Source organism: Aegilops tauschii, chromosome 4 (genome assembly GCF_002575655.3).
Source record: "Aegilops tauschii subsp. strangulata cultivar AL8/78 chromosome 4, Aet v6.0, whole genome shotgun sequence".
Lineage (NCBI taxonomy): Eukaryota > Viridiplantae > Streptophyta > Magnoliopsida > Poales > Poaceae > Aegilops > Aegilops tauschii.
The window spans coordinates 395377336-395399915 of NC_053038.3; the positions used below are offsets into that span (position 1 = coordinate 395377336).

General features: G+C 47.3%; 1 protein-coding gene and 1 pseudogene across 1 annotated transcript; one reads left to right on the plus strand and one right to left on the minus strand.

Moving 5' to 3' along the window:
* Positions 1–7169: 7169 nt before the first annotated feature.
* LOC109740269 (putative pentatricopeptide repeat-containing protein At3g49142) lies at positions 7170–9944 on the plus strand. The gene has a single exon (XM_020299307.3). It carries the CDS (start codon positions 7213–7215, stop codon positions 9202–9204), a length of 1992 nt encoding a protein of 663 aa, XP_020154896.1. The 5' UTR covers positions 7170–7212; the 3' UTR covers positions 9205–9944.
* A 4036-nt stretch (positions 9945–13980) lies between these two features.
* On the minus strand, positions 13981–17065 carry LOC141021913 (protein FAR1-RELATED SEQUENCE 5-like; annotated as a pseudogene).
* Positions 17066–22580: the final 5515 nt, after the last annotated feature.

The following is a 22580-nucleotide window of genomic DNA, read 5'->3' on the forward strand; positions in this document are numbered from 1 at the left end:
AGCGCATCCACATTGTCTTCCACCCACCACGCCAGGTCGCCCCGGATGGCCTCGGGTACTAGGGCAATGGCGGCGTCAAAATCAAAGTTGGGGTAGGTGTTTTGGAGATGGCTGAAGACGCGGGAGAACGCGCGCCCGAGCAGGCTGCGGCTCCTCTCTTCAACAAGCTGGCGAGCTCTCTCAGAACGATTCTCCAGGTGCGTCACCACGTCGGTGAAGAAGCGGAGGTGGCTGGCGTAGTCGTTTGCGTGGGGATGAGGGGCATTTTCATCGCAGATGTGGCCCAGCGCCGCGTTGGCCCTGTTCCTGAGGCCCTGGAGCATGGGGCGTACACGCGCTCCAGCGTCCGCCGTTGAAGCACTTCCTCCCTATTTTGCTGCGCTATGGACTCGGCGTTGGTGACCCGCTACTGAAGAAGAAGCTGCTCGGCGCGGGCAGAGGCCAGCTCAGCCTGCGTCGAGACCAGGGCGACTGCGGTGGCCTCCTCGCGCCGTTCCGCCTCAGTTAGCCCGGACTTGAGGGCAGCAGTCCTGCCCGCAGCCTCGGCCTCTACGAGCTTCAGTTTCAGGTCATACCTGCCCACAAGATCCGCGCGAGCCTCGGCCACGCGGCGGTCGACATCCTCCTGTGTCCGGGCCTCGCGCGCGCCGACGGCATCCTCTGCTAGAGCAACTTGGCGCTCCCACGTCTCCAACCGCTCAAGCTTGAGGCTACACTCCATGCCTTCCAGCGCCAGCGCTTCCTCGCGCTTTAGGATCTCTTCCTCCTCGGCAGGCGTCCCCCTCATCGACGCAAGGGCGGCTTGGCGTGCCTCCATCTGCTACTCCAAGGAGGCGCTCCAGACCTGGAGCTCCCACGCGCGCTTTTCTGTGATCTCGCGGCGACGGTCGGCTTCCCAGGCTTCTTTCAAGGCTCGGGAGCAGGCCTCGTGCGAGGTCGCAACAGACGCCTCGGGCTTCGCATTGTCAAGCTCGCGCTGGTGGCGCCCGAGGTTGATGGCCACCTTCAGCTTATGCCGCTACTCCATCAGCCGAAGACCCTCGGCCTCGAGGCGCGCGTCTACGTCCGCGAGTTCCCCACCGAGCCGGTTCATCGCGCCCATCGCCTCTTGGAAAAGCTCGTGGCGGACGACGCTTCGTTCGTACGCAAACTTAAGCGCGCAGCCGATTCCGTCCTCCGCCACGGGAGTTGCCGATGGGGTCCGGAGCGGCTCGCCCCCTCTCAGCAGGGGGCTGGGGGCTGGCGCACCCTCGGTCGCTGGCCAGGCCCCGCGAGGGGCCCGGGCAGGCGTAGGCCCGCCGCTTGAAGAGGAGCCCAGGATCGAAGCCATCCAGCCGCCGTCCACGACCAGTGGAGGAGCCCTTGGCACACCGGCCGCACTCCAAGCAAGGCCGCAAAGGACAGATGGCAAAGGCACGGGCTCGAGGCGCATTGCAGGCAGGCTTGCTTCTCCAGCCGACCCCGCGCCGGGGGCGGCGCGAAGGCTTGGGGCGCTCAAGGCTAGCGGGGGAGTTGAGGCAAGAGGAGGTTGCTCCTCAGGAGAGTCCACGGCCTTGGCGGAAGGGATCCTAAAGAGCCACCGTCAGGAAGGGAAGCGGCACTCGAGGAATTACAAAGATAAGGTACTTACTCGTCTATGGCGATGTACTTCCTATGTTTCAACGGCCGGACGGTGCCACTGCTGCAGTGTAACACCCCGGATGTAACTTTCCATATTTGTAACTCCGACTCTTGCCATTTTCGGCTATGTGTTATGTTATTCCCTTCGTGGTCGGGTTTTGTCTTTCGTTTTGCATTTTGTTCATGTCATGCATCTCATATCATGTCATCATGTGCATTGCATTTGCATACGTGTTCGTCTCATGCATCCGAGCATTTTTTCCGTTGTCCGTTTTGCAATCCGGCACTCCTATCTCCTCCGGCGCCCCCCCCCCCTCTTGTTTTCTTTTCGTGAGTGGGTGTTGAACGTTCTCGGAATGGACCGAGTCTTGTCAAGTGGCCTTGGTATACCACCGGTTAACCGGGTAACCGCAAAGTCCTTTTGTGTGTTGCAGCTAAAACCCCCCTCTAAACAGTCCAAAACCCCTCTAAGTCACTTCCATGCTCTAGGTCGTTCGATCACGATCGTGTGGGTGAAAACCGCACTCCATTTAGAGTCTCCTAGCTCCCTCTAGCTATAAATATGTGAGACTCCCCGAAATTTCCGGATCCCCGAAACCCTAGCCTCTCCCTCCGCGTGCCGGACGTGTCTGCCTGGCGCCGGACGAATCGCGCCGCCGCCCGCAGCCAACCGCAGGCTGCCATGTGTCACCGCCGCCCTCACCGCGCCGCCGGCCCGGAGAGCCCGTGCGGGGCCCTCCCGGCCCGCTCCTCCCGCGCCGCCGAGCCTGCGCCTCGCCCGCGCCCGGCGACTCCCGCGTCGCCGCCGTCTGCCTCCTCCACGCCCGACGCCGGTCGCCGCCCGGCCTCCGCCGCCATCGTCGCCGGCGCCACCGCGCCCCGCCACCCGAGGCCGCCGCCGCGCCTCTTCCGCCCGCGGTCGCCGACCCCACCGCCGTCGTCCTCCGCTGCCGCCTCCTTCCTCCCTCCGCCTTCTTCCTCCCCGTTGCCGTCCACGGCGAGCCGAGCCCGCGCCGGCCTCGATCCGATCTGGATCCAGCGAGCTAGCGGTTGACTTCTTCTCCCCCAAATTTCTCCAAGTCCCCGAATTATTACTTTCTGTTGCATATTTCCTCGCATCATAACTCTCTGCATATAGCTCCGTTTCGTGCGTGTAATATATCGAAATGTTCATCTTTAGATGCTCTTCATTTTGTTCCATTGCGCCATGTTCATTTGAGTCCATCTTGATGCCCAAATCTCTGATGCAAGAGTGCTAGTTGCTGTTATCTGCTGTTACTTATCAGAACTTGAGGATTTGTTATTTTTGTTGTTGTTGATGTCTGCATCTTATGGGCATGAGCTGTGCATGTGTTTTGATGTATGCCATGTCATCTTTACAGGGGTGTATGCCATGTATTTTTTTGATCTATGTGGTGACTAGCACAAGCATGCAAACTAGACTTCGTGATGTTTCTGATTTCAGAGACTTAGTAATTTTACTAAGTCTGTGACTGCTGTTGCTATGTATCCATGTGTCTACAGAGAGATCCATGCTCCTTTTGGAGATGTCCAGTAAGGATGTTTTGCAGATATAGTTTTGTTCTATCCACTCATGTCTCTGTTTGCAATTATGGAGTGCCATAGCATGACTCGATCTTACTCTACTTTTGCTATAAAATATTTCTGGCAGATTCTTAACATGATAGTCAATTTTTGCCAAGCTTGTTGTAGTTGTTCCATACATACTATGTACTTGCTCTTGCCATGGATAGCTTCATAAACATGCCATCTTACTGTAGGTATGCTTGTTTTGTTATGCATTGCTTTGTGATGAGTGCATCAAGCTCACAAAGATGCCCTCATAATGTCTGTTTCTGCCATGCCCTGTTTTCTGCCAAGTCTGAAACCTGTTAACGAAACTTGCTATGTTTACATGGTTGTCATCATATCTTCTGATCCTTTTTGGCTTATGGTCAGTAAGGGACTTTTGCCATATGCATTTAGTATAATACTACCATGCCTTGTTTTACCATGTTAAGTTCCTGTAGCATGTTGATTTCATGCTCTGAACATTGCTACCTGATGCTGTTCCTGCCATGTCCAGTAATTTCTCCAAGTCTGTGAAACTGATATCTTTTGCACTTTTGCCATGCTTGTTTGAACCTGCTGTGGTGTGATCTAGCCGTAGCTCAGTGTTCTTCTTTTGTCAAGCATCACCTGTAGTTTACTGCCACATGCTTTGTTGCTATGTTGGAGTGTTGTAGCATAGTTTCTTGATGTATTCTAAGTGTTATCATGCTGTTAATCGCAGATTCGTGTCATTCTTGTTTTGCTTGCCATTTGCAAACCATGCATCTGTTTCCGGTGATCTTTATATCGATTTCGACCGAAATCATCTCATCTTTCCAGTGGCATGCTTGGTTTGCCAAGTTACTGCTTTGTTCATCATTTTTCTTTCGGAGCACGCATATGCATCGCATATCATATCTCGCATATCATACATGTTTTGCATCATGTTGCTTGTGCATTTCTCGTGATTGATTGTGGTTTCGTTGCTTGTGTTCTTGTTTTGGGTAGAGACGGGAGACGAGTTCGTGAACGTGGAACCTATTGAGTACGCTTACGAGGATCAAGCTTTCGACAACTCTGAGAACCTTGCAGGCAAGATGACCATACCCTCGAACTCTGAGAACCTTTCGACAACGTGGAACCTTTGTCGACCCGCCCACAAAGGTGAAGAAGAAGGCGGCCAAGGCGCCAAGGAAGCCGCGGTCGGAGTGCACGCCGGAGGAGATCGCCAAGTTGGACGCGGAATCGGCGAAGAGGAGGGAACGGAGAGCGGTCGTCAAGGTCAATGCTGCCGCGGCCAAGTTCGCCGCCCAGTGCGATGCGATGGAGGCCACGGTCGACGAGAAGGAGGACCTCGTCAACAAAGCACACGCCCTCCTCATGCTTGGCATGGGCCGTCCGGTCGGGTTCCCTGCAGCGGTCGTCGACCCGGCGAGCACAGGCTCGTCGGTCGCCCGGCCTCCGCACTGCCAGTCGCCGACGTCGCAGACCGCGCCCATGTCGCCCGGCTTTCCTCTGCCAAGGCACGACAACCAGACCCGTTTCTCGGGGTCGCCGGACGTGGGCTTGTTCGCGCCGTCCACACCGCGCCCCGCGGCCGTCATCGACCTCAACGTCACGCCTGGGTCAAGCAGCGGCGGCCGGCCGTCCGTCGAGATGCAAAGAAAGCAAGCACGGGCACCGTTCACGGGCACCATGCCGGCCCCCCACGTCTTGTTTGACGGAATGCCAACACCAACGCCAACGGTCGACGACCCCTTCTACAACCAGTACATGGAGGACGTGATCTTCGAGGGTGGGCATGGCCGTGCCTACGACCCCGACGAGACCCAAAGTTAGGATGGCCGCCCCCAGTACGTCCCCGATGAAGAGGCCGACGACCGTGCTGACTACGACCATGGTGACTCGTGGCATGAGGACGATGACATCTATGTCGAAGGTGATGGTGATGAAGAAGAAGGCAATGACGTTGATATTAGTGGCGAGCCATTGTTCATCGACGAGCTCACCCAAAGAGCGGAAGCACAAAAGAAGAGGAAGAGCATTCACACGGGTTCATATACACAAGATGAGGACAAGTTGATTTGCCAAGCTTGGATGGAGATTAGCCAAGATCCGAGGACCGATGCGCAACAAAAGGGCATTGTTTTTTGGACGAGAGTCCACAAAACATTCCATGAAAGGAAGATGTTTGAGCCCTACCAAATTACAAGCAACCGTGGCATCGGCTCGATTCAAAAGAGGTGGTTGTTCATCCAACAAGAGTGCAACAAGTATTGCGCGGCATTTGAGAGCGTTGAAGCACGGCCCGTGAGTGGTCTCGGCGTTGGGGACATGGTATGCTCTCCTCTTCCTAGCCCTTTCCTTGCTACGGCCATGAGACTTCGGCCGTGTATATGTTTGCATGTTCACTTGTTGTTGATCATGTTGTGTAGGCATTTCAATCTTTGGAGGCATGCAAGGCCCGGCACAATGACAAGCCATTCACTCTTACACATTGTTGGACGATCATCAACAATTGCCCTAAGTTCAAGGACCAATACCGTGAACTACAAAGGAAGAGAGGACTGAAGACGACCAAGTTCGCCGGAGGTGGAGATGGCGAGGCGTTGAAGAGGCCGAGGGGCAAGACCAACTCCAAGGTTGACGACATACGTGATGCCTCATCCATGGCATTGCATGACACTTTGCATGGCATGATGTCTCAAAAGGATGTGAGGGACGAGAAGAAGAGGCAAAGCAAGGACGAGCAAATGAAGCAATACCTAGACCTTCAAAGAAAGAAGCTTGAGATGGAGGAGGCGGCCAAGAGGAGGAAGATCGACATGGAGGAGGCGGCCCGGCAAAGGCAGCTCGACATGGAGGAGGCGGCCCGGCAAAGGCAGCTCGACATCGAGGCCGACAACGTCAAGGCCAAGCAAAGGCAGCTCGACATCAAGGCCACCAATGCCGCCACCAAAGCGAAGGAGGTGGCCCTTGCGATCATGAGCGTGGACTTGCCGAAGATGAGCGAGAAGACGATGGCCTGGTTCGAGGCCAGGCAGAAGGAGATGCTCGACGCCGAAGGCCTGAACTAGGTCGTCCGATCGGCCGTGGCCGTTCTTTTTTGGAGACTGGCATGGGTGTCGCCCGCCCGCTGGGCCGCTGGTAGTGTGCCGGCGAGAAAAACATTCATTTTGGTGGCCGGCTGTGTTGCCGGCGAGGACAACTATTCATTTTGGAGGCTGGCTGTGTTGCCGGTCGCTAGCTGATGCCGGCGATGGACGTGTAGGCCGCTGGCTCTGTTGCAGGCGTGATGAACTGGGCCGCTGGCCTGATGAACTAGGGCTTGGCATTTGAAAGTTGTTCTTTTTTTTAAATAGACGGGGACAGGATGGGGCAAACGGATGCGGCCGCGCACTGGGCGCACGGCCACCGCATCCCAGGAGATGACCGGACACGACCCCATTGCCCTACCCAAACGGACAGAATCCGGACAAAACGGACGTCCGTTTGGGGTCGCGCGGTGGAGTTGGCCTGATGATCTAGTGTGGAAGTGAGGAGTGTGATGATCTATGGTAGTATTGTTTAATCGATGGCGCTGCTATGCACACGTTACCTGTTGGACGATTGCTGGATGATAGTGCAAATCAGACTATTCATCATACGTAGGACTAGGTGCAACACAACCAGTTGATTAATTATCGTGCCTAAATCATTCAACCTGTATCATTTGTGAAGTAGTTTCGTTGTTTAATTATCTAGTGTGACGTCGTTTTAATGCTTAATGTTGAATATTACATATTAGAGTTCAAAGTTTCAGAATATGCAATGAATCATGTTCATGTTTGAAAGTTTATCAAGACACCAGTTCATCATCTGTTATGGCAGAGAATTTTTCTGGTACCCAAAACTTTCTCTCTTCAGCCCTAAAACCATTTTGGGACATTAACTTATACATCATCTGTTGATGATGCTCTTAGCCGCTTCAATTTGCACGCCAATTTACACAGGTCAGCCAAACGTTTGCTGCGCGGGTTCCGCCGCACCAAAAGAGTTTCGATGAACCTGTCGCAGAGCCTCCTCCTGCGCCCGTCCCCGGCCGGCGGCCAGCACGGCCTCCTCCACCTGGTGGACTCCTGCCGTGCCGCCGCCCACCTGCCCACCCTCCGCGCCGTGCACGCGCGCCTACTGCTCCTCCAGCACCTCCCCTCCTCCGCCGTCGCCCGCGTCAAGCTCATCCAGGCCTACGCCGCCTGCTCCGCGCTCCCCGCCGCCCGCGCCGTGCTCACCTCCTCCCCCGATCGCACCACCGTCTTCTTCAACGTCCTCCTCCGCGCGCTCACGGCCGCATCCCTCCACCGCGAGGCACTCCTCCTCTTCGCCTCTATGCGGCCGCAGGGCCCCTCCTGCTCCCCGGACCACTACACCTACCCGCTCGCTCTCAAATCCTGCGCAGCCTCGGGTAGCCTACGTCTGGGTGTCCAGATCCATGCGTCCATTGCCAGGCTCGGTCTCGACGCGAATCTCTTCGTGGCGCACTCGGCGATCAGCATGTATGCGCGGTGCGGCCGTCCGGACGATGCTTACCAGGTGTTCGATGAAATGCAGCACCGGGATGTCGTCTCTTGGAACGCCATGATCTCTGGGTTCGCTCACGCAGGCTTGTTTCAGAGAGCCGTGATAATTTTCAGGGAGTTGGTGGGGCTGCAGTGTCCACAGCCTGATGCTGGGACCATGGCAAGCATCCTGCCCGCCATGGGTAATGCCAAGGCAGAGGACATCGCATTTGTGAGGGAAGTGTTTGATAAGATGCAGTTCAGAGGACTTATTTCTTGGAATGCTATGCTGTCTATATATGCTATCAATGGACTGCATGTTAAGGCTGTGGAGCTGTTCATGAGGATGGAGAAGGATGCGGTTGAGCCAGATGGGATGACATTATCAACTGTTCTTCCTTGTTGCGGACAGGTCTCAGCATTTTCACTGGGGAAACGAATCCATGAAATTATCAAGAGGAAAGGAATGTGCCCCAATATGTTGCTGGAAAATGCTCTCATGGACATGTACGCCAACTGTGGATGCTTGAACGATGCCAGGGAGGTATTTGATGCCATGGGTTCGCGGGATGTAGTATCATGGACTTCGATCATTTCTGCATACGGTGTGCGTGGTCATGGGACGGAAGCCATCAATCTGTTTGAGAACATGCTAGGACAGGGCCTGCAACCGGATTCTATTGCCTTTGTTGCTGTTCTTGCAGCGTGTAGCCATGCAGGCCTCTTGGATGTTGGAAAGCACTATTTTGATTGCATGACTAGTAGATATCAGATAACCCCAAAAGCAGAGCACTATACATGTATGGTGGATCTTCTCGGGCGTGCTGGGTGTATAAGGGAGGCATATGATTTCATTATGGCGATGCGTATGAAGCCAAATGAAAGAGTCTGGGGAGCCTTATTAGGAGCTTGTCGGATTCACTCCAATATGGACATTGGGTTGTTGGCAGCAGACAGTTTGTTCAGAATGGTGCCCGACCAGACGGGATACTATGTGCTATTATCAAATATTTATGCTAGGACTGGACGATGGGCAGATGTTACCTCGGTGAGAAGTGTCATGGCAAGCAAAGGTATCAAGAAATTGCCTGGTGCTAGCAATGTTGAGATAGGAGATCAGGTTCACACATTTCATGTTGGTGATAGATCTCATCCACAATCAGAAATGATCTACAAAAAGTTGGAAGAGTTGTTAGGAAGGATCAGGGGAATGGGTTATAACCCAGGAGTCGAGGGTACACTTCATGATGTTGAAGAGGAAGAGAAGGAGGGCCATCTTTCAGTGCACAGTGAAAAATTGGCTATTGCGTTTGTTCTTATAAACACTAGTCCAGGGACACCCATTAGAATAACAATGAATCTCAGAACGTGTAGTGATTGCCATCATGCTGCAAAACTCATTTCAGCTATCACAGATAGAGAGATTATCCTTAAAGACATCAACAGGTTCCACCATATAGTACAAGGAGTGTGCTCATGTGGGGACTATTGGTAACCAAGTATAGGATTATCACATAGGGCATTCTTAACATCAAGTTGGTCTGATTGATGAGGGAAGACCTTAGTAAGAAGATTGGCAACTTGTGTGATTTCTGGGTTGACTGAGATGGTAATTGCATGTGCAACATTTCCTTCATAAATGCAGTATCCATGTGCTACTCTGCATTACCAGTCAAAAAGAAAAATACGAAGACTCATCCAGGGACTGAGCATCTAATTATCTGATCTGATTATTTGGTTCAGTAAAAGCAACAACTAGAGAGTGTTGTTGTTTTCAACACTCATGCAATGCAAGCTAGGATATACCTTTCTTTGATGTATGAAAGCAGGTATCAAGATACATGCTTTCTGGGAGAACCGAAGCATCGATTACAAATCTCCCAACTGAACAAGATCCATATTAGCGGCGATTCTTCAGAATTGGTGGTTGAGCTAAAAAGGTGATTAATCAGGATCTCATACAGGTCTGCATTTCGTTGCAATGCTACTTTTCATGGTTCCTACAATCCCATTCAAAAATATCAAGCAGAAAATCAGCACATGGGTAAAAATTGCATAAAAGCATTAGCCTTGGTAACCATACAGCATGGTCTGTACACACATGGATCCACTTCTTAATATTGCATTACTGATAGAGAAACAAGGATTCCATACTAGATGTGAAACAACAAACACTTCTCCTGTCCCTACACAAATTTGAGGCGTGATTCTGTTTTCATGTATTAGTTCTGATCACGATAACCCTCTATATGTCTTCCATTCTATTGTGCAGTTAGTATGTATGAGAACGATGCGCTGCAAGCAACTGTGGTAAGTTCAGCAGCTTTATAAGCTATGGTAGTTTAGTAGGTCCAGTTTGATTATACAGAATTAAATCATAACTCTCTGCATAGTGCTCAGGCTTCATGGTGTGGCTAATAGTTTCATGGAAAAGGATAGTAGAGAGGTGGGTATGATACCAAATGTGACCAAATAAGAAGTTCACATAGGAAATTTGCTTTCCGAAAGAAACTACATAATGCACTAATCAATAATCATGCTAGTATTATGATATTCCTAATGATTTGAAGACACTTTTCCTGTTAAACAAAGGTTTTTTGAAGGCTTTGGCCAATGGACAGGAATAAGCCTGGCCAGTCCTAATTATTGGACTAATAAAACCCTGCATCTTTTCCAAAAGGACACCTACATGACTTTGATCTAAAATATCAGAGCAGGCATTAGGCATGGCATTGCCTTTTCCAGCGCCCATATGTCCTTGTTTTTATGAAGAATTATGGCAGCAAGGGCTTGTCTGGGTATTATGTGCTCTCCTCATTCAGTGTTGTCATAGCCTTTCCACCGTTCAGCAATATTCTGCGACCCTCTTGTCCATCAACATATACTTACTGCGTTGTTCAGCAATATTCTGCGACCCTCTTGTCCATCAACATATACTTACTGCGTTGATAAAATGTGAGTGAAAAAAATATCTGCCTTCGGCACCAGCAAATGATATGTTCAATAACTGGGCCGCGCACCTCTCGTACTAGGGGGGAAGCCGAATCTTGTGTTGAATAGGTCCAGATCAAATTCATGGTCCATGTTGGAAGCCTTGAAGGTGGACTCGACACCGCATCTACCTTCTAATTATATCAGCTCGCAAGCGAGTCCCTACTGCATTTATTGTCCAAAAAAATCAGATGGTTGCTCTGTGCACTTGTCACGGTCATCTGAGACATCACTTCCTGTCCACCTCTGTTACAGTCGAAGAGACCCGTACGATCACAGTTGAAGAAATCAGCATGATACTACTACGTAACAACGATTTCTGTTGTGTTACAGAAACAATACAGTGCTGCAATAAATCGGCACTGTCTTGGTTAGTGTTTCTGTCCATCCGTTTTATATGTGGCTTGACTTATTTATTTCGGGGTTCATCTATTGGGAAATCTTCTTTGCCGTGCAAAAACTGGTGGATGCATGCACATGATCTGATTTTCGACATAACTGACCAGTGTTTTCCTTTTCAGTGAAATGGCAGTTCATGTATTATTATCGTTGTTAGGAAACCTAACACACACACGTGCTCTGAACTTTGACACGGCAACAAAAAGAAAGCCAATCTCAGCTTAACACACGCGGATCCTCGTGCCGCGTATCGTATGTGAACTCCATCTCGCGGACCGCATGATTTTTTTTTTGAAGATTGCATCCTAAGCAACGTGCTTTTGATCTAAGTACCACCGATGGCAGTACGTGGGGTTAGAGGAAGACACGGATCGGCGAACGCTGCTGGCTTTAATGCGACCCCGTGACAGGTTTCGTTGGGGCGCAGCGCTCTGGGCGCGTGCGATGCGATGTCTCACCCGCCCGATCGATCCATCGATCGAACCCACCCAATAATTGGGACGCGATCTTCGCTCGCTCATCCTGCCTAAACATGGAAAAAAATTGGGTGGAGACCGGCCGCAAAACTCCTCCCCTGCATACCCGATCCGATCTGCCACCACCTGTCCTACCAATGCATCCCACGGCATCCGCTTGCGCCCGCTGTAGCGCTCCTTTCTTCGGCTCGTTCCGTCGCTTCCAGCGCTTCCGCTCGGCTCGATCGGTAAGCTGCTATATCGGCTCAAGAAACCGAACACAATCCCCACGTCCAGCGGACAGCCAAGGCCGGGCGATGCCGGCGGAGCGAGATGGCGGCGCCCGCGGAGCGGAGTGGCGGCGACGGCGGACCAGGAGGCACCATGAACACCTATGCCCACGACTCCACGAGTGATGCGCGTTCGTGGGAGAGCTGCTCAAACTGCCGGCGTCAGAAGACCCAAATCAGATGGCAGCCGCCGTGGACGACCGAAGCTGGGCATGGAGGCGCCCTTGCTGGCTCACGACGTGCAGCGCCCGCTCGGCGAGTATGTGCGTGCATGGCGCCGGCGTGCTCTCGCAGCCATGAGCTCGCCGGATATGATGCCCGTGTTCACCAACAATTGAATGAATTCGTTTTCCCGATTCAGTGATGAACCAGCGCCTTCCATAATAATTTGATTTTCTAGCTTTGTGGTCGTTGCAATTTTCTTGTCAATGGGCATCACAATTGTAATATCCTCTCTCCATAGAGCATGACTGTATAACAGTTGAACGAGTATGATTTTCAGATTTCAACTCTGTTTGATATCACACTGTATTTTTATTATCAATAAGCATGAGTAGGTTCCCTTTTTTTGCAGCAGTTGTTCATGTCCGTTTCTTGGATTGCATTCTTATGTGCTCTATGCTGCCGGCACCATCACATGCAGCTTGTTTTGTTCCACAAAGCCTCCTCCAGTTTAGATGTCGGAGTTTTTTGAACTTCTCTGAATTATAATTGATGCAGTGTCATTCTCGAAATATAATAATAATTGGTGCACTGATAGTTCAGGTTTGCAAATAGGTTTAGAGTGGCCTAACGGTGATGTTGGATTGATAGATAGCTGGGTACGAAGAGAGAACAAGTAAAGGTTAAACGGATAATCCGATGACACCGAGAACATGAAGTAGATCGTGTTAAGTAGACTTTATTATTTCTGCATTTTCATGGCCTGCTACAAGGTCAGAAAAGATGTCAAAATACTCGCTGATGTTCTGCTCAATGGGTTGCAAGGAAGCATGTTGTTTTGGTTACAACGTACTTTCTTCAGTGAATTTCAAGATTCAGAAGCTTATGATGAAAATAATGCTGATACTCTATTGTAAATTGTTCAGAATTATTGACTGAAGGATAGATTCTTGTGATCATCTATAAATTGAAAAAAAAAACTGATGTTCATATCATCTTTTACATGCTCATATCTTGATTTTGCTGCAAACAGGAAAGCATAGCTAGGTCCTGCTAGCTTTTACAAGAGAGAACCTCAATTCCTTTTTGTTAGAAAAGGATGACATCAATGTATCAAAACTGAAAGCATGCAGATTTCACATTTTCATTTGAACATTTCATTGCACTCAGACAGCCCTGATTGGAAAGTGATTGCAAATGGATACAAATTGGACTGAAATTTAAACACCAAGGAGTAGCATTCCAGTAAAGCAACCCTATGAGAATAAATACATAATCCTGTAGATATTACAAAGCAAGGTTCCTTATTGTCATGATTTGCACTCCATCAGAATGATAGAGCAAATTGTTCTCGAAAGCATATGAAAGCAAGGTTCCTTATTTATCGAAATGTAACTTTCTAACGGACGAGGACAATGTGGCTTCTTGTTGAACTCCATGTAGAAGACTTGTAAATCCGCCTTAGACGAAAGGAGCAGGCATGGCCGAAGGCTGCCCGTACACATCTGTTGAGAATGTTAGCATGGATGCATTAACATATCCGCCTTCAATCAACGGAGAAGCCATGGTCGAAGTCTGACCATACACATCACTTGATAATGTTGGCATTGAGGCAGTAGCATATCCGCCTTGGATCAAGGAAGAACCTATGGTCGAAGGTTGCCAATGAACATCATTTGCAAAGTTTGTCATAGCGTCGATGCTACTAGCATTAAGGTCCTACATCATGGAAGATAAAATAGTATAAAACAACAGATTAAGTACATTATGAAAGGAAAATAATGAGTACAAGCCATGTCTTACGATCAATTCATTTGGATCATTGTGTTCCTCTCTATTTTCTGTTGCATTCTTTGGATCTTCTCCTATAGTCAGACGTAAATACCAAAATAAAATAAAAATGAGTATAGAAACATATACTGGATAATAGCTTTGCTAGATTGGGTACAATCGATCAATACCTTTCTTTTTAGATTTTTTCTTTTTTTTCCTTTCTTCCTTTCAAGAGAGCTTTTTGATCGTTTACTCTTTGCGCCTTTTACCACCGGAGAAACTCTAAACGATACAATACCTTTTAATGTCTCTGCAACACACTCAGTCGAAACTAGCGGAACCTCGTTGGATTTTTCTTTCATCTTGCTAAGAGAATTATCTGCTTCCAAGTCCAACTTATCTATGGCTTTCTCCAAATCATCAAGAAACTCTTTCACTGTCGAACATTTCAATGCAACAGATGTTGCCTTCCGTGAGATACGAGCCGCTTGTGTTTTCAAATTTTCCGTATCAGTTCCTTGCTTCTCAATATAGAAGCCTCTCTTTGCATATTTTGTCCATCTGTTCAGTATATATTGCGATGGCAAAATGAAATCATCGTTCATGTTGAAGACTTTGAGAGCATGCTTGCACAACAAACCTATCAGATATGCATTTCATATTTTATCAGTTTGTATTAAAAATCATATTGCAATAAAAATGTGTACACATACCTATGGATTCAAACTTTCTGCAACAACATGTAACAGTCATATCCGTACTGTTGAATACAACTGTTGCTCCATGCTCGCTGTGCATATGTGTAACCATATATGTGAAGATTGGCCCTTCATTTGTTAGCAGTTTACAAGAGAATGTAAATTGCATTTTAAATTCTTTCTCAAACTCGGAATACATCCTACTTGTATATGATTTAGCCGCGGTCTTCAACAATGGTAAATTGCTATAAGTAACCGGGTTCTTTCGACGCGAACTAAAATCTTCATCCAACTCATTCTCGCGAAGGCTCGCTGAAACCTTGTCACACTCTACAAGGAGTTCGGAAAGACCAAGTTTCCTACGAAATCTTTTCTTGAAGACATTATTCATTCCTTCGCTCCTTTGAGTCGAGTTCATATCAGCTGTAAATGAGTCACGATAAATTGCAGCCACTTTCCCCTCAATTCATACAATTTTGCCATCCATTCGTTGTCCTCAAGGTTATACTCCTCCAACAATTCTTGCCACTTCCTCTTGAAGATACATTCATACCTGTCTTCATAGACACATCTCTTAAAATCCGGTAGAAACTTCTCAGGATGCTTATGAATTACATGCCCGAGATGTTTAGCAGCATTAAGATAGATGTGCCACAAGCAAAGACGATGGCTTGTATTTGGAAATACATAAGCAATTGCTCCGTCCATGGCCCTGTCTTGATCGGTGAAAATTGTGCTTGGATGCTTGCCTGACATTGCCGTGAGAAATGTCTCAAATAGCCAAACAAATGAATCGATGGACTCATTAAATATCAGTGCAGCCCCAAATATTACTGTCTGCTTGTGATGATTGGCACCAAGGATTGGAGCGAAAGGCAATTCAAACTTATTGGTATCAAACGTGGTGTCAAATGATACAGCATCACCAAGGCATGCGTAATCCATAATGGACTGGCCATCTGCCCAAAAAAAATTAGCTATCTGACCATCCTTCTCATCTACTTGAATCGCATAAAAAAATGTTGGATCATCCCTCTGCTTATTCTTCAAGTATTCTAACAGTGTTTTTACATCATTGGATTCTAAATACTTCTTCCTTTCCTTACAATCTCATTATTGCAATCCATTTTTGAGAATGGCACTTTGTCGACTCCTCCATAGAACGCTACCATGAAATCATACACCTGAGATGGCTTCATCCCAGCTTCACGTATCTGGCCAATTAGCGCTCTGTCCGCTTCTACAACACGTCGTTGGGATCTCAGCTTGTGTAACTTATTGGGACTAGCAAGATAATGATTGTGATCGGTTACAACCTTTTGCACTGTCCAAATCCCCTCTCTACTGACACTAAATTGAACACGAGCCTGACAACCTGTTCTTGTAGTGGACTTTGATGACTCGGTTTCTCGTTCTCCCTGATTATTGCAAACTATATATTTCTGGGATATAGTTCAATCTTGGCGGCGCTTTGTCTGGCTCTTTCTGATACTAAACCCAATCTTGCCGGCATACGTGTTGTACATGTCGTATGCTTGCTGCTCTGAATCGAATGACTTTCCCACTTCGGGAACGATCAAAGCTTGCCCAACTTTATCAACCACCTACAGTAAAAAAGTGTTGAGAATTAACGTTACATTACCACAATGTAAAATATATATTATGTTCTTCACAACACATTAATTTTACACTAGGTGCGTCATGGACGGAATACTTTGTTTTGAATAAGCTATTGTACTATCAAGCCAAATATTAGCAAATCATTGTTTACAAAATTAATAATATGTCATCCTCAAATTGTTCATTACAGAGAAACATCTTATCTTGACTTCCTAATCTAGCTTTTGGCATGGCAATGTACTGTACACATGCAAACTGAGATTGTTGTAAGGGACAATCTCGAAGAACCAGGCAACGACCATACCTTTTGTATCTCCTCTCCGTCAGCTCCATGACCACTGTCGATCACATCGTCCTCCTGGCCTCTTTCTCTAGTCACCTTGGTTGTGTCATACTCCTCGTGTTCTGATACATGCGGTCGCGGTAAGTCTATGTCGCATGTTGCTGCCTCCGGTGCCACTGTCGACAGCGGGCTGTACGAGGTGGAGCAGCGGCCGTCCTCATCCGCATGGTTTACATCATCCAAGGCAGCGACAGGGCCGAACTCCGGTGTGGCGACTCCCGTCCTTCGCTGACCCAGGGATCCCACGCCCACCAGTCCGATTGCGTGGAAAAGAAGGCTCCGATCGCTCGGCCATGGAAAGTCTGATTACCGCGGAAGTGATTGATACGAGCCGCGTAGTTTGTTTCCTGGAGCCGATGCAAGGTACTGAGCCGAGAAGCGTACGTGCGGGTGGGGATGAGCGGATGTCGTGGGATGCATTGGTAGGACAGGTGGCAGCAAATCCGATCGGGTATGCAGGGGAGGAGTTTTGCAGCCGGTCTCCACCCAATTTTTTTAGGTAGCGGAAAAAATTGGGTGGAGACCGGCTGCAAAACTCCTCCCCTGCATACCCGATCCGATCTGCCGCCACCTGTCCTACCAATGCATCCCACGGCATCCGCTTGCGCCCGCTGTAGCGCTCCATTCTTCGGCTCATTCCGTCGCTTCCAGCGCTTCCGCTCGGTGTTGGGGAAATGTAGTAATTTCAAAAAAATTCCTACGCACACGCAAGATCATGGTGATGCATAGCAACGAGAGGGGAGAGTGTTGTCCACGTGCCCTCGTACACCGAAAGCGGAAGCGTTAACACAACGCGGTTGATGTAGTCGTACGCCTTCACGATCCGACCGATCAAGTACCGAACGCACGGCACCTCCGAGTTCAGCACACGTTCAGCTCGATGACGTCCCTCGGACTCCGATCCAGCCGAGTGTTGAGGGAGAATTTCGTCAGCACGACGGCGTGGTGACGATGATGATGTTCTACCGACGCAGGGCTTCGCCTAAGCACCGCTACGATATTATCGAGGTGTAATATGGTGGAGGGGGGCACCGCACACGGCTAAGAGATCAATGATCAATTGTTGTGTCTATGGGGTGCCCCCCTGCCCCCGTATATAAAGGATTAAAGGGGGGAGGTGTGGCCAGCCTTGGGGCGCGCCAGGAGGAGTCCTACTCCCACCGGGAGTAGGACTCCCCCTTTTCCTAGTTGGATTAGGACTTGGGAGGGGGGAAAGAGGAGAGGGAGAAGAAGGAAAGGGGGGCGCCGCCCCCTTCTCCTTGTCCTATTCGGACTAGGGGGGAGGGGCGCACGGCCCAGCCCTAGCCGCCTCTCCTCTCTTCCACCTAGGCCACTAAGGCCCATTATGTTGCCGGGGGGTTCCGGTAACCTCCCGGTACTCCGGGAATATCCCGATTTCACCCGGAACACTTCCGATATCCAAACATAGGCTTCCAATATATCAATCTTTATGTCTCGACCATTTCGAGACTCCTCATCATGTCCGTGATCACATCTGGGACTCCGAACAACCTTCGGTACATCAAAACATATAAACTCATAATATAATTGTCATCGAAACGTTAAGCGTGCGGACCCTACGGGTTCGAGAACTATGTAGACATGACCGAGACACGTCTCCGGTCAATAACCAATAGCGGAACCTAGATGCTCATATTGGTTCCCACATATTCTACGAAGATCTTTATCGGTCAGACCGCATAACAACATACGTTGTTCCCTTTGTCATCGGTATGTTACTTGCCCGAGATTCGATCGTCGGTATCTCAATACCTAGTACAATCTCGTTTCCGGCAAGTCTCTTTACTCGTTCCGTAATACATCATCTCGCAACAAACTCATTAGTTGCAATGCTTGCAAGGCTTAAGTGATGTGCATTACCGAGAGGGCCCAGAGATACCTCTCCAACAATCGGAGTGACAAATCCTAATCTCGAAATACGCCAACCCAACAAGTACCTTCGGAGACACCTGTAGAGCACCTTTATAATCACCCAGTTACGTTGTGACGTTTGGTAGCACACAAAGTGTTCCTCCGGTAAAAGGGAGTTGCATAATCTCATAGTCATAGGAACATGTATAAGTCATGAAGAAAGCAATAGCAACATACTACACGATCGAGTGCTAAGCTAACGGAATGGGTTAAGTCAATCACATCATTCTCCTAATGATGTGATCCCGTTAATCAAATGACAACCCATGTCAATGGCTAGGAAACTTAACCATCTTTGATCAACGAGCTAGTCAAGTAGAGGCATACTAGTGACACTCTGTTTGTCTATGCATTCACACATGTATTATGTTTCCGGTTAATACAATTCTAGCATGAATAATAAACATTTATCATGATATAAGGAAATAAATAATAACTTTATTATTGCCTCTAGGGCATATTTCCTTCAGTCTCCCACTTGCACTAGAGTCAATAATCTAGTTCACATCGCCATGTGATTTAACATCAATAGTTCACATCACCATGTGATTAACACTCATAGTTCACATCGTCATGTGACAAACACCCAAAGGGTTTACTAGAGTCAGTAATCTAGTTCACATCGCTATGTGATTAACACCCAAAGAGTACTAAGGTGTGATCATGTTTTGCTTGTGAGATAATTTTAGTCAACGGATCTGTCACATTCAGATCCGTAAGTATTTTGCAAATTTCTATGTCTACAATGCTCTGCACGGAGCTACTCCAGCTAATTGCTCCCACTTTTAATATGTATCTAGACAGAGACTTAGAGTCATCTAGATTAGTGTCAAAACTTGCATCGACGTAACCCTTTACGACGAACCTTTTGTCACTTCCATAATCGAGAAACATATCCTTATTCCAGTAAGGATAATTTTGACCGTTGTCCAGTGATCTAGCCCTAGATCACTATTGTACTCCCTTGCCAAAATCAGTGTAGGGTATACAATAGATCTGGTACACAGCTTGACATACTTTATAGAACCTATGGCCGAGGCATAGGGAATGACTTTCATTTTTTTCTATCTTCTGCCGTGGTCGGGCTTTGAGTCTTACTCAATTTCACACCTTGTAACACAGGAAAGAAACTCTTTCTTTGACTATTCCATTTTGAACCACTTCAAAATCTTGTTAAGGTATGTACTCATTGAAAAAACTTATCAAGCGTCTTGATCTATCTCTATAGATCTTGATGCTCAATATGTAAGCAGCTTCACCGAGGTCTTTATTTGAAAAACTCCTTTCAAACACTCCTTTATGCTTTGCAGAATAATTCTACATTATTTCCGATCAACAATATGTCATTCACATATACTTATCAGAAATGCTGTAGTGCTCCAACTCACTTTCTTGTAAATACAGGCTTCACCGCAAGTCTGTATAAAACTATATCCTTTGATCAACTTATCAAAGCGTATATTCCAACTCCGAGATGCTTGCACCAGTCCATAGATGGATCGCTGGAGCTTGCATATTTTGTTAGCACCTTTAGGATTGACAAAACCTTCTGGTTGCATCATATACAACTCTTCTTTAATAAATCCATTAAGGAATGCAGTTTTGTTTATCCATTTGCCAGATTTCATAAAATGCGGCAATTGCTAACATGATTCGGACAGACTTAAGCATAGATACGAGTGAGAAACTCTCATCGTAGTCAACACCTTAAACTTGTCGAAAACCTTTTGCGACAATTCTAGCTTTGTAGATAGTAACACTACTATCAGCGTCCGTCTTCCTCTTGAAGATCCATTTAATCTCAATGGCTCGCCGATCATTGGGCAAGTCAATCAAAGTCCATACTTTGTTCTCATACATGGATCTCATCTCAGATTTCATGGCCTCAAGCCATTTTGCGGAATCTGGGCTCACCATTGCTTCTTCATAGTTCGTAGGTTCGTCATGGTCTAGTAACATAACCTCCAGAACAGGATTACCGTACCAGTCTGGTGCGGATCTTACTCTGGTTGACCTACGAGGTTCGGTAATAACTTGATCTGAAGTTCCATGATCATCATCATTAACTTCCTCACTAATTGGTATAGGCGTCACAGAAACTGCTTTCTGTGATGAACTACTTTCCAATAAGGGAGCAGGTACAATTACCTCATCAAGTTCTACTTTCCTCCCACTCACTTCTTTCGAGAGAAACTCCTTCTCTAGAAAGGATCCATTCTTAGCAACGAATGTCTTGCCTTCGGATCTGTGATAGAAGGTGTACCCAACTGTCTCCTTTGGGTATCCTATGAAGACACATTTCTCCGATTTGGGTTTGAGCTTATCAGGATAAAACTTTTTCACATAAGCATCGCAACCCCAAACTTTAAGAAACGACAACTTTGGTTTCTTGCCAAACCACGGTTCATATGGTGTCGTCTCAAACGGATTTAGATGGTGCCCTTTTTTTTACGTGAATGCAGCTGTCTCTAATGCATAACCCCAAAACGATAGTGGTAAATCGGTAAGAGACATCATAGATTGTACTATATTCAATAAAGTACGGTTATGACATTCGGACACACCATTATGCTGTGGTGTTCCAGGTGGCATGAGTTTGTGAAACTATTCCCCATTGTTTTAATTGAAGACCAAACTCGTAACTCAAATATTTTCCTCCACGATCAGATCGTAGAAACTTTATTTCCTTGTTACGTTGATTTTCTACTTCACTCTGAAATTATATGAACTTTTCAAATGTTTCAGACTTATGTTTCATCAAGTAGATATACTCATATCTGCTCAAATCATCTGTGAAGGTCAGAAAATAATGATACCCACCGCGAGCCTCAACACTCATCGGATCGCATACATCAGTATGTATTATTTCCAATAAGTCAGTTGCTCGCTCCATTGTTCCGGAGAACGGAGTCTTAGTCATCTTGCCCATAAGGCATGGTTCGCAAGCATCAAGTGATTCCAAAATCCCATCAGCATGGAGTTTCTTCATGCGCTTTACTCCAATATGACTTAAACGACAGTGCCACAAATAAGTTGCACTATCATTATTAACTTTGCATCTTTTGGCTTCAATATTATGAATATGTGTATCACTACGATCGAGATCCAACAAACCATTTTCATTGGGTGTATGACCATAGAAGGTTTTATTCATGTAAACAAAACAACAATTATTCTCTAACTTAAATGAATAACCGTGTTGCAATAAATATGATCAAATCATATTCATGCTCAACGCAAACACCAAATAACACTTATTTAGGTTCAACACTAATCTCGAAAGTACAGGGAGTGTGCGATGATGATCATATCAATTTTGGAACTACTTCCAACACACATCGTCACCTCGCCCTTAACTAGTTTTTGTTCATTCTGCAATTCCCGTTTCGAGTTACTACTCTTAGCAACTGAACCAGTATCAAATACCGAGGGGTTGCTACGAACACTAGTAAAATACACATCAATAATCTGTATATCAAATATACCTTTGTTCACTTTGTCATCCTTCTTATCCACCAAATACTTGGGGTGGTTCCGCTTCTAGTGACCAGTCCCTTTGCAGTAGAAGCACTTAGTCTCAGGCTTAGGTCCAGACTTGGGCTTCTTCACTTGAGCAGCAACTTGCTTGTCGTTCTTCTTGAAGTTCCCCTTCTTCCTTTTGCCGTTTTTCTTGAAACTAGTGGTCTCGTCAACCATCAACACTTGATGTTTTTCTTGATTTCTACCTTCGTCGATTTCAGCATCACGAAGAGCTTGGGAATTACTTTCGTCATCCCTTGCATATTATAGTTCATCACGAAGTTCTACTAACTTGGTGATGGTGACTAGAGAATTCTGTCAATCACTATTTTATCTGGAAGATTAACTTCCACTTGATTCAAGCGATTGTAGTACCCAGACAATCTGAGCACATGCTCACTGCTTGAGCTATTCTCCTCCATCTTTTAGCTATAGAACTTGTTGGAGACTTCATATCTCTCAACTCGGGTATTTGCTTGAAATATTAACTTCAACTCCTGGAACATCTCATATGGTCCATGATGTTCAAAACGTCTTTGAAGTCCCGATTCTAAGCCGTTAAGCATGGTGCACTAAACTATCAAGTAGTCATCATATTGAGCTAGCCAAACATTCATAACGTCTGCATCTGCTTCTGCAATAGTTCTGTCACCTAGCGGTGCATCAAGGACATAATTCTTCTGTGCAGC

Excerpts from the sequence above, each read along its gene's own strand:
- LOC109740269 (XM_020299307.3), top strand. The coding sequence starts at position 7,213 with ATGAACCTGTCGCAGAGCCTCCTCCTGCGCCCGTCCCCGGCCGGCGGC.